The sequence below is a fragment of the Misgurnus anguillicaudatus genome, chromosome 19, assembly GCF_027580225.2.
Source record: "Misgurnus anguillicaudatus chromosome 19, ASM2758022v2, whole genome shotgun sequence".
NCBI lineage: Eukaryota > Metazoa > Chordata > Actinopteri > Cypriniformes > Cobitidae > Misgurnus > Misgurnus anguillicaudatus.
This window is the reverse complement of record NC_073355.2, coordinates 48,421,780-48,435,063: the sequence shown is the minus strand read 5'-3', so window position 1 is coordinate 48,435,063 and position 13,284 is coordinate 48,421,780. Positions and strand designations below refer to the sequence as shown.

The window sequence follows — 13,284 nt, the reverse complement described above, 5'->3', positions numbered from 1 at the left end:
TCAATGTCAAACCGGCCAAAACAATCAATTTCAGTTGGGGTTGAATAATTTTGAACACAACTGTATATATATATATATATATATATATATATATATATATATATATATATATATATATATATATATTTGTATATTAGTCTGTAACAGAAAAGACTTAAAATGCATCAATTTGCCTGAAATAAAAAAAATCAACCCTTATTTGAAGTATAATATTTTTTGACCATTTGATACTGAAAAATTAAATTAAATATAATCAATAAATAATAATAAAAAACTCAAGCGGCTTATCAGCGTGATTGGGGTGTAATGTCTTTAAGTGACAGAAAAAAATCACTTCCTGAAAAAGTATTTTCCCCGGGGTCTCGTGCGCCCCCCGCCCCGGTGTCGCTTCGAGCCCGCCCCACTATTTGAGGAGCACTGTTATATATCAATACATAAGTAAAATGTAAGTACTGTGAAAAAGAGAGTATACAAATCGAGTGTCTGTAAACCTCTCACAACTGTTTTAAACACAGCTCATTTTTCCTGTGTCTGGGTTTCTACTAAAGCCACGCCCCCAAAACACATGAACGTGCTGACCGGCTCTGCTGGGAGAAGCATTTACCTGAGACGAGCGGAGAGGAAGGGGCGCGGTGCATGTAGTAACATCATGTCACAATCACATGTAATAATACACCTAACTTTATCACAATGAAAATAAACAAATAGGATGGCTTTTAGTACTCACTACTAAGCTAGCATATCGATACTGGTAAAGTTTAAAATATATTTGTTTGATTCGGTAACAAACGAGCTAGTTATATTTATAAGACAAAGCTAAAAATTGCATTGATACAAGATTTTTCATTACCATCAGTTACACCGTGATGAAGGTGAATTTCGTGGAAGATTCATAACAAGGTGTTTTGCATGTAAGAGTTTCCATGATGAAAGCATTGTTGACTCTGATGAGGACTACATTCCAGAGACAATACTGCTACCGCATCGTCGACTCGAGGAAAAGCCACGTGATATGTACTGTCGTCTTATTTCTTCGTTTATTCCTTTGTTTGCTTTGTTTGCCTTCGCTGACTGCATATGCAGGTACTGTGAGTTCTGAATGCACTTTCTCTGCCGTACTTTTGCTCTTCCTAGAGTGCCTCGTGCACTCTCAAATCAATCGGGTGTGCGCATGTGTGGGCAGATCCCGTAGCAACAGGGGTGGTGCCATGGTCGCGAGAGAGAGTGATAGTCGCGCAAGCCAATCATTTGTTTTGTCCTGAATGGAAATAATTAGCTGTGTTTAAAACAGTCGTGAGAAATCTACAGACACTCGAGTTTTATACTCTCTTTTTCAGAGTACTTACATTTTAATTATGTATTGGTATATAAAGACAGTTTAAACAAATTTGTAAAAAAAGGTTTTTTAGATCATTCCTGCCTATCCTGCCTTTAAAGGAATTCGATGTAGGGGGAAATCAAAGTCTGAACAAAATAAAGCACAGTTTCCTTTGTTTCTTTCATAATGTTTCTCATAATCTTGTACATACTAAAAAGTGCTGGATTGTTTCAACCCAGGACTGGGTCAACACTGGACAGAAGACACTGCTGGGATAAAAATGACCTGATGCTGGGTTGTAAGTTAAGTTAAAACAACCAAGCAGCTGGGTTAAAACTACCCATCATTGGATCATTTCAACCCAGTGTGTTCTGTTCAATATTAACCCATTCCTGGGTTAAAGCAACCCAGCACTTTTTAGAGTGTTTAGTTGTCTGTATGTTGTTCAGTATTTAGTTTTTTTTTAAATACGTTTTGAAATGTCATTTTTATTTTTTCAAATAAAGTAAGCGGTTTGGGGCTTTTGTATTTATCTAAACTATCAATAGCTTCCTCTTTTGTGTATTTTCTCCATTCATCTAGAGGCTGGTCCTTGAATGTTTTCTTATAGTACATTTCCAGTTCTTTCTGGAATCTGCAGACAAACCACTTCCAGTAGGGCAGCTCAGAGAAGTCAGGGATGATGCTCCACTTTGCATAAACCCCTCCTGCTGTTCTGTATTTTTTATATGGTATCCACTTATCTGATGATTTAAAACTTTTAGAACTTCTGACAATAGTTGAACAAAAATCTGTAGAGAGATTCTGTGTATCATCATAATAGACCCCATTAATTCCATCCACTCTATGGAAAGGTACACTGTGATCTCCTTCATGGTTTTCTATTGTGTTGGTGCAGGAGGCTGCACAGAATGGACACTGAACCCAACAGCACTGACAGAAGTGATCAATCAGAATCTCATCTGGTCTGTTGTTGAGATCCAGTTTTATATCAAATGTATCTGTGCTGAACTCTCTGCTGATGTCAGATATTATAGATGGAAGTTCTGTTCTTATCACATCTTCTAGGAGTTTAAAATCAACATCATCATGTTTGACTCCACTGAAGTCCTTCATAGAGATTATCAGAACATCTGAGAGCTTCTGTGTGAAAAACTCCAACCACAAGTTAACATGTCCACTGTTCTCTTGAACATATTCAGTAGATTCATGAGCTGCTGTCAGGATCTTCTGCTGCATGACTTCAATGTTTTGATTCATCTTGGGTTGAACACTTATACTGAACTTATCACTGATGTACTGACTGACTTCATCTTTGATGAAACTCTTGAAATATTCTCTGGGATACCGAATGTAGTTCATGTATTTGTTATAGTTCTCCTCTTCTGCCAGTTTTTTCAGGATGTGTATCTCTAGATTTGATCTGTTTCCATTCAGTGATGGACAGTTTGATCTCATTTCATCTGCTAGATCTCTGCCAATGTTTTTATACACGCTCTGTTCAATGGATCTCTTCAGTTTTTGACAGATAATCTCACCAAAAATAGCAGTTGATGTTGCTCCTTGACAGTATTTCTGGAAAATCCTATAGTATTCATCTCTCTTCATCTTCACATAAAGAAAAGGATCATTGGCCTCTCTGAACCTTCTGTGTTGATCAATGATCATTGTGTCAGCTCTCTTCAATATAGAAAATACCGAATCCATGACAAATTCATTTTTGAACTCATATTTCATTGGACCTTTCTCATGTTCTGTTATTCTTGTCTTGATGTAATCTGTGAGTTGTTGAATGTAGCTGAAGTTGTAACCAAACTTTGAAATGTTAAATGAAAGGATCATCTTGATTGTCTCATCCGAAACATTTAAGATCAAGTATCTTATTTGAGTTTCATCCTCTGTAGATATAACAGACACGCACTTCTCTTTAGCAGCTTTAAAACGATTTTGAACATGTTTTGTAAGTCCACTAGATTTCTTTAACCGTACATAATCTGAATAACTCTGCATAGTGTAAACATCATTGTTTCCTTTGAAAGTGTCTACAGAAGCACCTTTATTTGTGTCAGTAAATAGCTGTTTTACTTCTTTTAATATGTCAATGTCTTTGATTGGAGTAGTATCTGTGGTGATCTTCTTAACGCACTCTTCCCAAAACAAATCAAACTCTCTTTTCAGAGTTTCTTCATCATTTGTTTTGTCTTTGAGTTTTAATGCAAGTTCTTTACTCTTTTCTAAGAGAGTGTTTTCATGTTGTGTCCTCTGAGCATCCATTTTTCTCTTCAGGTCTCGCTGCTGAAGAATCACATTTAATTTCCTCTTTGTTTCTCTCACTGTGTTCTCCTCAAGGTCTTTGATTTTTATTTCAAATGATGTTTTCCACTGAATCAGTATATCAGCATCTGTGTCTTTCTCAAAGAAATCTGACATTGAGTTTTTCACTTCTTCACTTTTCTCCTTCAGGTCTCTCTGAAGATCTGTTTCCTCAATCTCATGAATAGCTTCATTTTCTATTTGGTTTTGTAGTTTGTTCTCAATTTCCAACATGGCACTGCGTAGAGTCCAGGTCCACTTGCTGTATTCTGTCTCCAGTCTCCTGTATGCTGATATCTCAAGGGAATTTTGAAAGCTGAACACAAATCGTTCATTCAGTAAAGCCTCCCAGAGATCTTTAATTCGATCACGCAGGTGTGTCAGCTTCATACCATCTGATTTTGAGGCTTGTATAATAATAGTTTTCTTTAAGTCTTGAATATTCTCACAGTAGTTTGGGTTTGGTGGTGCCATTGGTGGGCTTCCCTCCCACAGCTGAGCAAAATACTTCACATCATTCTGTACATCAAAATTAATGACATCACTGAAACATTCTGCATCACAAACTTCATCTTTAGCAGCGAGTTTTGTCATCTCATCCAGTGTCTTCAGCAGTCGTCTCCTTCCCTCCATGTTTTTCTCTCCAGCTGTGACGTCTGAAACGTTCTGATGTACAAACATACAGCTGGGATTCAGTTTGACCTTCTTCATCCTCAGAAAGGCCTGAACAACAATCTGAAGAATATCCTGCATCTCAGCTGGGTTTTCTCCAAAGATGTTGATCAATGTCAGATTACCAAGACCAACAACAAATGTGGCCAATTCATTGTCATGATGTCTTGTGGATTTTCCATCAAGTTCTAGAGCCCGAAGACCCTCAGTATCAACAACCAGAATATAATCAAACTTCATCTGATCTTTCATCTCCTCTGATACTCTGATCAGCTGCATGAAAGCTCCTCTGGTGCATCGGCCAGCACTGACTGCAAACTGAAGTCCAAACATGGCATTGAGCATGGTGGATTTCCCAGAGCTCTGAATCCCTAAAACTGACAGCACAAAGACTCTCTGGTCTCTCAGTTTCTGTTTGAGTTCATCTAGAACAGCAGTGATCCAGATCAGAGGAACATGAGCAGCATCTCCATCCATCAGCTCCAGTGGAAATCCACTGATCATCATCTCTGCTGCAAGACTTGAGAGAGAAAGGAAATGAAACGGCAGATCTGTCTTGATCTTTTTCACGGAAGAACATGATTCATAGATCTGACCGATCTCTCTCATGATGTGCTCCAAACCAAAGGTTGCAGCCTGAAGTTCTTCAGATATTTTCTCAAGTTCTGTTTCTTTTATCTTTAGTTTCAATTTATCATTGTGCTCTTTTAGTTTTAAGACTGTTGACCACAATTTTTCATACTTATGATGTAGATCAGAAAGATCAGCTGAGGTAAATTGATTCAGGGAGATTTTGAGCCATTTAAGAAAATATATATTAACATTTACATCATGTGAGTCAATCTGTATGATAAAGAACTCCATGAACTTACTCGTGTTACATTTAAATTGATCTTTGCGTATATTTATCATTTCTGTTCTTGTTCTGCTTATTTCTTGTTCCAGTTCATCCCCTTGAGGTCGATGAAGTTCTTTGTTCTTCTGACACCACTGATGCCAGAGTTTCCCCTGATGAGGCAGAAATGATTCTTTGATTTTTGTCAGATCTTTATTCTCCAGTAAACTCATCATCTGCTGTGCTGCTTCTCTTCCTCTCCTGCAGTCTTCATCATCTTCCTCATCTACTCTGATATCTGAGTGTTTGGACAAATCTTCAAGTCTGAACATGGAAGCTGATGCTGAAGATGAGAGACAATCTTTGATAGCTCTTCTGAGTTCTTCTGATACATCTGACTGATTTCTGTCTTTTAAACCAATTTTGTATTTTCCTTTATTTGTTTCAGTGAGAGCAGATGTGTCCTCAGTAAAAAGGCAAATAAGTGGCTTTTTGTCTCTGTACAGGTTTTGAATCTTTGTTGCATTTTTGTCATTTTTATCAAGCTGTGACAGAAGAACAACATTGACTGAAGACATTTCAGTCAGAATCTGCAGTTGTTTCTCATGGACTCCTGCATCACCATGAAGGTTACAGAAGGCAACACAGTCAGTAAAAGTATCTGTGTTATTTTCAGACGGGCAGAACCAGGCAATCTCCACCACTCCATCCATCAGTAGTCTGGTTCTGCTGCTGCCTGGACAGTTCCTGTGGAAGAACGTGTTGTGTTTCTCATTGATCAGATTGTTCATCAGCTGAGACTTGGATGAAGACACAGAACCAAACCTGAAGAACGACACCATTGGAGTTTCTGCTTTGTAGACTGGCTGGACTTTACTGATGATATCATTGTCACCATTTCTCACTGGCTCTTTTTTGTTAGTGAGGTCATTTCTCATCTTCCAGCTCTTGTTGATTTGTCTGAATGTCCAGAGAGGAAACTCAATCTGTTGTGTGACTGGATGAGGAACAAGCAGAGGAAGAGCAAACTGACACTGTGAGAGTTTAGTGACCATCAGCTGCTTTAGGAAACTATCAGCACAATGAAACACAGCCATCTGAACATCCATTGGATAAACTGGGTCGGGTTTACTTGTTACTTTATTACACACATCTTCGAACATATCATCAAAAAAATCCCCCTCATCTTTAAGTGAGTCTTTGTCTGTTTTTTGTGTATTATGTTGTTCATTTGTCTCTTTAGTTTTAATGTCTCTTGCTCTGTAGTTCATCATCAGTAGTTTCTGTAGATATGTCTTCACCAGCTCTTCTTCAGTACAAGACTCATGAGACTTTAATGAATGTGCAGATATCTGAAGAACATCTGCAGCTTTCAGTTTGTTGTCTTGTCTGTCATCCATATGAAGCCTATTAATGACTGGATGAATCAAAGAAACAGAGGTAACATACCAGAGTTATGTTTCTTTATGGTTTTTATATATATTTTTTCATTAATATAAGTAGCTTTAGCATATATTTCCAAACATAGAAAAGTTATTTACCGTTAATTATCTGCTAGATGTGTACTGTCAGTTTCTTGATGTAACAAAATATTTTTAACAAGACAGACTAGCAAGTTTGTAATTCAATGAACCAGAGAACATTTGACCTGTAACGTCCATACCGCAGCACCACCAGAGGGAACCCTCTCCGGAGTACTGACATGGCGCCGCCTCTTGCTTCTCTGTTCATTTCCTGTTCCTTACTTAAGCCTCAAGCTAGCCTAGGTCTAGCGCGAAGTATTGCCAGCTTACCCCTGCATACCGAGCGTTATTCTGAGTATTATTCTGAGTATTATTCTGAGTATTATTCTGAGTATTATTCTGGCTGCCTGTTTATGACCATCTGCCTGTTTATCTGTTTGCTGCCTTTGGGTTTTCCCAGTGTATTGTTTGCCTGGATTGGACTGTTTACTGCCTGCCTGTTACAGTTTACTCTTCTGCCTAACATCTTGGATTTGTTTGCCAGATTGGTTTGTTTTAATAAACATCCGCAAAATGGATCCCAGTGTTTCTGAGTCTTCATTACAGAATACTTCGCCTACCATCGATCCAGGGGATGTCGCCAATCTGAGGGCTGCTGACGGTACTGCTGAACATGTGAGAGGTTTTCTTCGTCAGCTTGATATTTATTTCAAGGATCATGTGGGTAAAAATCTGTCTGATGATAAAATGTGCTCTAAAGTGTTTTTGTTGCTATCTGGTAAAGCGGTCGAGTGGGCAGCCGCTGTTTGGGACACAGATCATTGTATTCGCACTTCTTACACACACTTCATTCAACAACTCAGAGAAGTCTTTGAATATCCAGCTGGGGGCAGAAGTGCTTCATCACGAATCATCCGCATGTCTCAGAATCACTGACCAGTAGCTGAATACGCCATTGAATTTCGGACGCTTGCCGCACAAAGCGGATGGAATGATAAATCGCTCAAGGATGTGTTTCAAAACAGTCTCGATACTGAACTCCAAGTGGAGCTGGCTTGTAAAGATGAGGATCTGTCCTTTTCTGATTATGTATCCATGGCAGTCCATATTTATAACCTGATGAGGAATGTACCCTCTAAAGCTAAAGTGAGGATTTCTGCGAACACTACAAATGCTGTGAGTACAACCCACAAAGTATTGCATTCCTCTGTTGATGCTTCTAACGTCGTAGAACCTATGCAAATGGGGTTTTCAACTCTCACTGTAGAGGAACGGCAGCGCAGACGCACCATGAACCTATGTTTTTACTGTGGAAAGCTTGGCCATCGCATCGATTCATGTCCCGCTAAGATGCCTCGCTACAGTAACTTGGTAATGAACCCCTATTATTCACAGCATTGATTGACTCTGGCTCCGCATTAAACCTCATTCATGAAGATGTTATTTCTAAATATTTGATTACTGTTGTTCCATGTCAACCACCACTGAAAATCTCTGCTATTAATGATGTTCCCATTGGTAATGGTATTACCCATCGCACCATTCCTCTCACACTCCAAGTTGGATCACTTCACCAGGAAACCATAACGCTTTATGTGATTTCTTTTCCTCGCTACGACATCATCTTAGGTCATCCCTCGCTCGTAGCACATAATCCTAAGATTAACTGGAGGTCAGGAGAAATTTTACAGTGGTATTCTTGTTGCATGGAGGTTTGCGTCAACCATCTCAAACCCAAACCCTGTCTGTCTACCAGCATTGAAAGCCCGTCTGGTAAGAACATTAAGATTCCTGATGTCTACAATAAATTTTCTGAAGTATTTAGTAAATCCAAGGCTACTGAGTTACCTCCCCACAGACCTTGGGACTGCACTATTGAATTACTCCCAAATGCCATGCCCCCCAAGAGTAAAGTATATCCTCTGTCCCAACCTGAAACCTGTGCTATGGAGGACTATATTTCAGAAGCGTTACAAAATGGATTTATCTGATCATCTACCTCTCCAGCTGCAGCCGGTTTCTTCTTCGTCGGAAAGAAGGATGGTGGCCTACCCTGCATAGATTATAGAGGTTTGAACAATATCACTGTGAAATGTCCATATCCTTTACCTCTTGTACCTTCTGCCCTAGAACAACTACGAGAAGCCAAAGTCTACACCAAACTGGATTTACGCAGTGTCTATAATCTCGTTCGTATCCGTGAGGGCGACGAATGGAAAACAGCATTCCACACCACTAGAGGGCACTATGAATACCTTGTGATGCCGTATGGGCTATCTAACTCTCCCGCTGTGTTCCAGTAATTCATCAATTAAGTTTTCAGAGACCTCCTGAACCAGTATGTCATCGCTCACATTGACGATAATCTGATTTACTCCAACAGTATTGAGGACCAGTCAGCCACGTCAAAGAAGTCCTGTCTTGCCTTCTCCGGAACCAATTGTACGTAAAAGAGTTCCATGTTACGAAGACCAACTTTCTTGGTTATAATATCAGTTCACAGGGAGTCGAAAAGGATAACTCAAAAGTCAAGGCAGTCACGGACTGGCCCACACCCTGTACAGTTAAAGATCTCCAAAGATTCCTGGGATTCGCTAACTTCTATCGTAGATCCATCCGTAACTACAGCATGGTAGCAGCACCCCTGACATCTCTCTTGAAAGGCAAACCCAAGAAGCTGGCCTGGAACCCTCAAGCTGAACAAGCATTTCAAAAACTAAAAGTCTGTTTTACTACTGCCCCTGTACTTAAGCATCCTGATCCTGAAAAGCAGTTCATAGTTGAAGTGGACGCATCTGATACTAGAATTGGAGCTATTCTTTTTCAACGCCAAGAGCCATCAAATAAGGTATACCCATGTGCTTATTTCTCCAGGAAACTCACACAGACAGAACGCAATTATGACGTGGGAAAGAAGGAACTCCTTTCCATTAAGGCAGCCCTGTAGGAATGGAGGCACTGGCTGGAGGGTGCTAAGCACCATTTCATTGTCCTGACAGACCACAAAAATTTGGAGTACGTAAAAGGAGCGAAAAGACTCAATGCACCTCAGGCAAGATGGTCCCTGTTTCACCCGTTTCAATTTCTCCATCACTTACAGACCCGGAAATAAAAATGGCAAGGGCACTCTCGCGTAACCATGACCCTAGACCCTCTGACCGCTCACCTGCACCCATCATACCACCCACTCATATTATTGCTCCTATAGCCTGGGATATTATGGTAAATGGTAAATGGACTGCATTTATATAGCGCTTTTAACAGACCTATGGCCATCTATTCACCCATTCACTCAACCATTCATACACCGACGGCAGTGTCAGCCATGCAAGGCGCCAGCCAGCTTGTCGGGAGCAGCTGGGGTTAGGTGTCTTGCTCAAGGACACCTCGACACTTGGTCTGGTGGAGCCGGGGATTGAACCACCAACCTTCCGGTTTGTAGACAACCTACATGAACCACTAGGCCACTGCCGCCCAAGAAATCACCCAAGAACACCTACAAGATCCCGTACCACCTGAATGTCCCCCTGAAAAGACCTACGTCCCACTCACTCTCCGTCCCCGAATCATGCAATGGGTCCATAATTACCTCAGTTCCGGTCACCCAGGTATCACACGCACCATTGCACTTGTTAAGACCTCTTTCTGGTGGCCCACCCTGAACCATGATGTAACTAACTTTGTCAAATCCTGTAGAGTCTGTGCCCAGTCTAAAACCCCCAAGGAACTACCCGCTGGTCTTCTGAAACACCTGCCCATACCTCAACGCCCCTGCTCTCACCTAAGTATTGATTTTGTCACTGATCTGCCCCCGTCGAACAATTACACTGCTATACTTGACGTCATAGGCCGTTTTTCTAAGTCCTGCCATTTAGTCCCCCTCAGGGGACTACCTACAGCCATGAAAACCGCTGAAGCCATGTTTCACCACGTGTTCAGAAATTTTGGAATACCTGAGGACATCGTCTCGGACCATGGAACACAATTCACCTCTCAGGTTTGGAAGGCTTTCTGTAATCATCTGGATATTAATTTCAGTTTAACGTCTGGTTATCATCCCCAGTCTAACGGCCAAGTAAAAAGATTAAACTAAGAGATTGGAAGATACTTAAGATTATACTGCACCCGTGAACAACATCGTTGGTCAGAATTCCTGCCCTGGGCAGAGTACGCACAGAATTCACTGAGGCACTCTTCCACCAACCTCACCCCCTTCCAGTGCGTACTCTGCTACCAACCCCCCATGTTCCCCTAGTCTGGTGAACCTTCTGCTGTCGCTGCAGTGGACGATTGGATGAGGAGGAGCGGTGAAGTCTGGGAAAGCGCCCATGTTAGGCTCCAAAGGGCCGTCCGCAACCAGTAGCTCCATGCCAACCGTCACAGAAGTCCACATCCCCCGCATCAACCTGGCCAAAGGGTCTGGCTCTCCACGAGAGATCTCAAGCTCCAACTCCCATCCAAGAAGCTGAGTCTGAGGTATGTAGGACCTTTCCGCATATTCAGACAAATCAATGATGATACGTACCAATTAGAACTGCCCGTTAATTATCGCATTTCTCCCTCTTTCCACGTTTCCCTGCTGAAACCCTATCATGCGGAGTACGACCCCAACGTGGAGCCTCAAGAGCCACCTCCTCCTCTCAACGTTGCCGGGGAGCCGGCCTACGCCATGAGAAAGCTGCTAGACTGGAGGCGACGCGGGGGTCCTCTCCAATATCTGGTTGATTGGGAGGGTTATGGCCCTGAGGAAAGGTCCTGGGTAGCCTCGGACGACATTCTAGACCTTAACCTCATCGAGGACTTCACAGAGCCAGACCCGACCGACCTGCACCACGTCCTAGAGGAAGACCCTGTAGAATGCCAGGAGGCGATCCTAGAAGGGGGGATTCTGTAACGTCCATACTGCTGCGCCACCAGAAGGAGCCCTCTTCGGAGTACTGACATGGTGCTGCCCCTTGCTTCTCTGATCATTTCTTTTTTGCCTTACTAAGCCTTATTAAGCCTCAAGCTAGCCTAGGTCTAGCGCGAAGTATTGCCAGCTTACCCCTGCATACCGAGCGTTATTCTGAGTATTATTCTGACTGCCTGTTTATGACCTTCTGCCTGTTTACCTGTTGTCTGCCTTTGGATTTTCCCCTGATATTGTTTGCCTGGATTGGACTGCTTACTGTGTTTGACCTGCCTGCCTGTTACTGTTTACTCTTCTGCCTAACGTTTGCCAGATTGGTTTGTTTTAATAAACATCCACAAAATGGACGTCTTCGTTTCATGACCATTTAACACAGCGTGGATATATCACCCAAAGGTCTACCAACATATTTTAATCCACAGCTGTGTAATTAGTCAATTTAAATCAGAGTTAAAATTAATAAAATAATTTAAGAGGAAAAACTAGTGAAACATAAGGGAAGAGATTTTTTATGCAATCTGATACTCACTCTTTTTCAGGTTTTGTGCTTTTCGTAACATCTCTCCAATGTAACACTGCTCTTGATTCTCATTAAACAGACGGTCAATTTTCTTTATCAGTTCTCTCATCTCAGACTGGTTGTTCATGGTTTTGCTGCAGGTGTGATATCTTCCTCCACATTTCTTCACCAGCTCCTCTAGAACAGTGTTTTTCTTCAGATCATCTATTATAGAGTCAGACTCGTCTTTTCTCTCATAAGTGAAGAGAATCATCACAAACTGAAGAACTCTGTCACCAAACACTGACTGTAGCCAATCAAGACACATCTTATCACCATCTGTCAACTGACCCAGATGCACAACAAAGATGAAGGCAGAGATTTCATTGTCATGCATTAGTTGACCAATGAGCTGATCCGCAGAGTCCATGGGAAGTTCAGTGAAGTCAATCATGTTGAAAACTGAGATATCACGTTCTGATATCTTCATCTGTATGGGATCAATCCTGGATAGTTGAACATGTTTTAGAGGTGGTACTTCTCCCAGTAGAATGTTACCATGATTAAACTGAACGGATGTAGAGTTTCCAAATAGTACAAAGGTCTGATTGGAAACATTCTGATCTGCAATAAACACAAAATCTGTTCTCAAACTTATTAAAACACCAAAACAAGTGTATTATTGCCAAAAATGTTGTTTTATTACCCTTGTGTGATGAATCAACAGAGCCAGACAATTTAGATTCTTCATTCATGTCTGCAGGTTTAAAGCTTCTCCCTTTTTCTGTTCGTTAACCTGAATAAAAGTAAATAATTATAGTATTTTCTATTAAACTATTTTGAATGTGAAAGAGTATAAGACATTGTCTAGTCTCTCAATGTTAAATCTATATATATTTAGCATTTTATATGTTGAGTCTGGTGGTGTCAAGGACAGAAGAAAAAGGTAGGATGTAAAATAGAAATAACAGTTTATTGAGAAATATGGATAAATGAGATATGTGCACTCTCAGAAATGATGTGTTAATCAATAAAAAACATTGTTTTGTGTTAAACTGTTTAACACATTATGTGTTATTTTAACACATTGTGTGTCATTTCGTGTAGATTGTGAGCTTAAATAAATAAAATGGACAACACAAGATGTGTTAAAACAACACAAAGTGTGTTATTCCAAAAATAACACAGAGATGTGGTAAGTTAAGGGCAACACACTAGATGTGTTGTCCTTAACTAGACACAAGATGTGTTCATTTAACACATTCATTTTAAGAG

General features: G+C 40.7%; 1 protein-coding gene across 1 annotated transcript; it reads right to left on the bottom strand.

Moving 5' to 3' along the window:
* Positions 1-1,739: 1,739 nt before the first annotated feature.
* Positions 1,740-12,628, bottom strand: LOC129426266 (interferon-induced very large GTPase 1-like). The gene is made up of 2 exons (XM_055182508.2): positions 12,040-12,628; positions 1,740-6,555 (listed from the first exon to the last, which is right to left on the bottom strand). The coding sequence occupies exons 1-2, from the start codon at positions 12,497-12,499 to the stop codon at positions 1,745-1,747; spliced, it is 5,271 nt and encodes a 1,756-aa protein (XP_055038483.2). The 5' UTR covers positions 12,500-12,628; the 3' UTR covers positions 1,740-1,744.
* Positions 12,629-13,284: the final 656 nt, after the last annotated feature.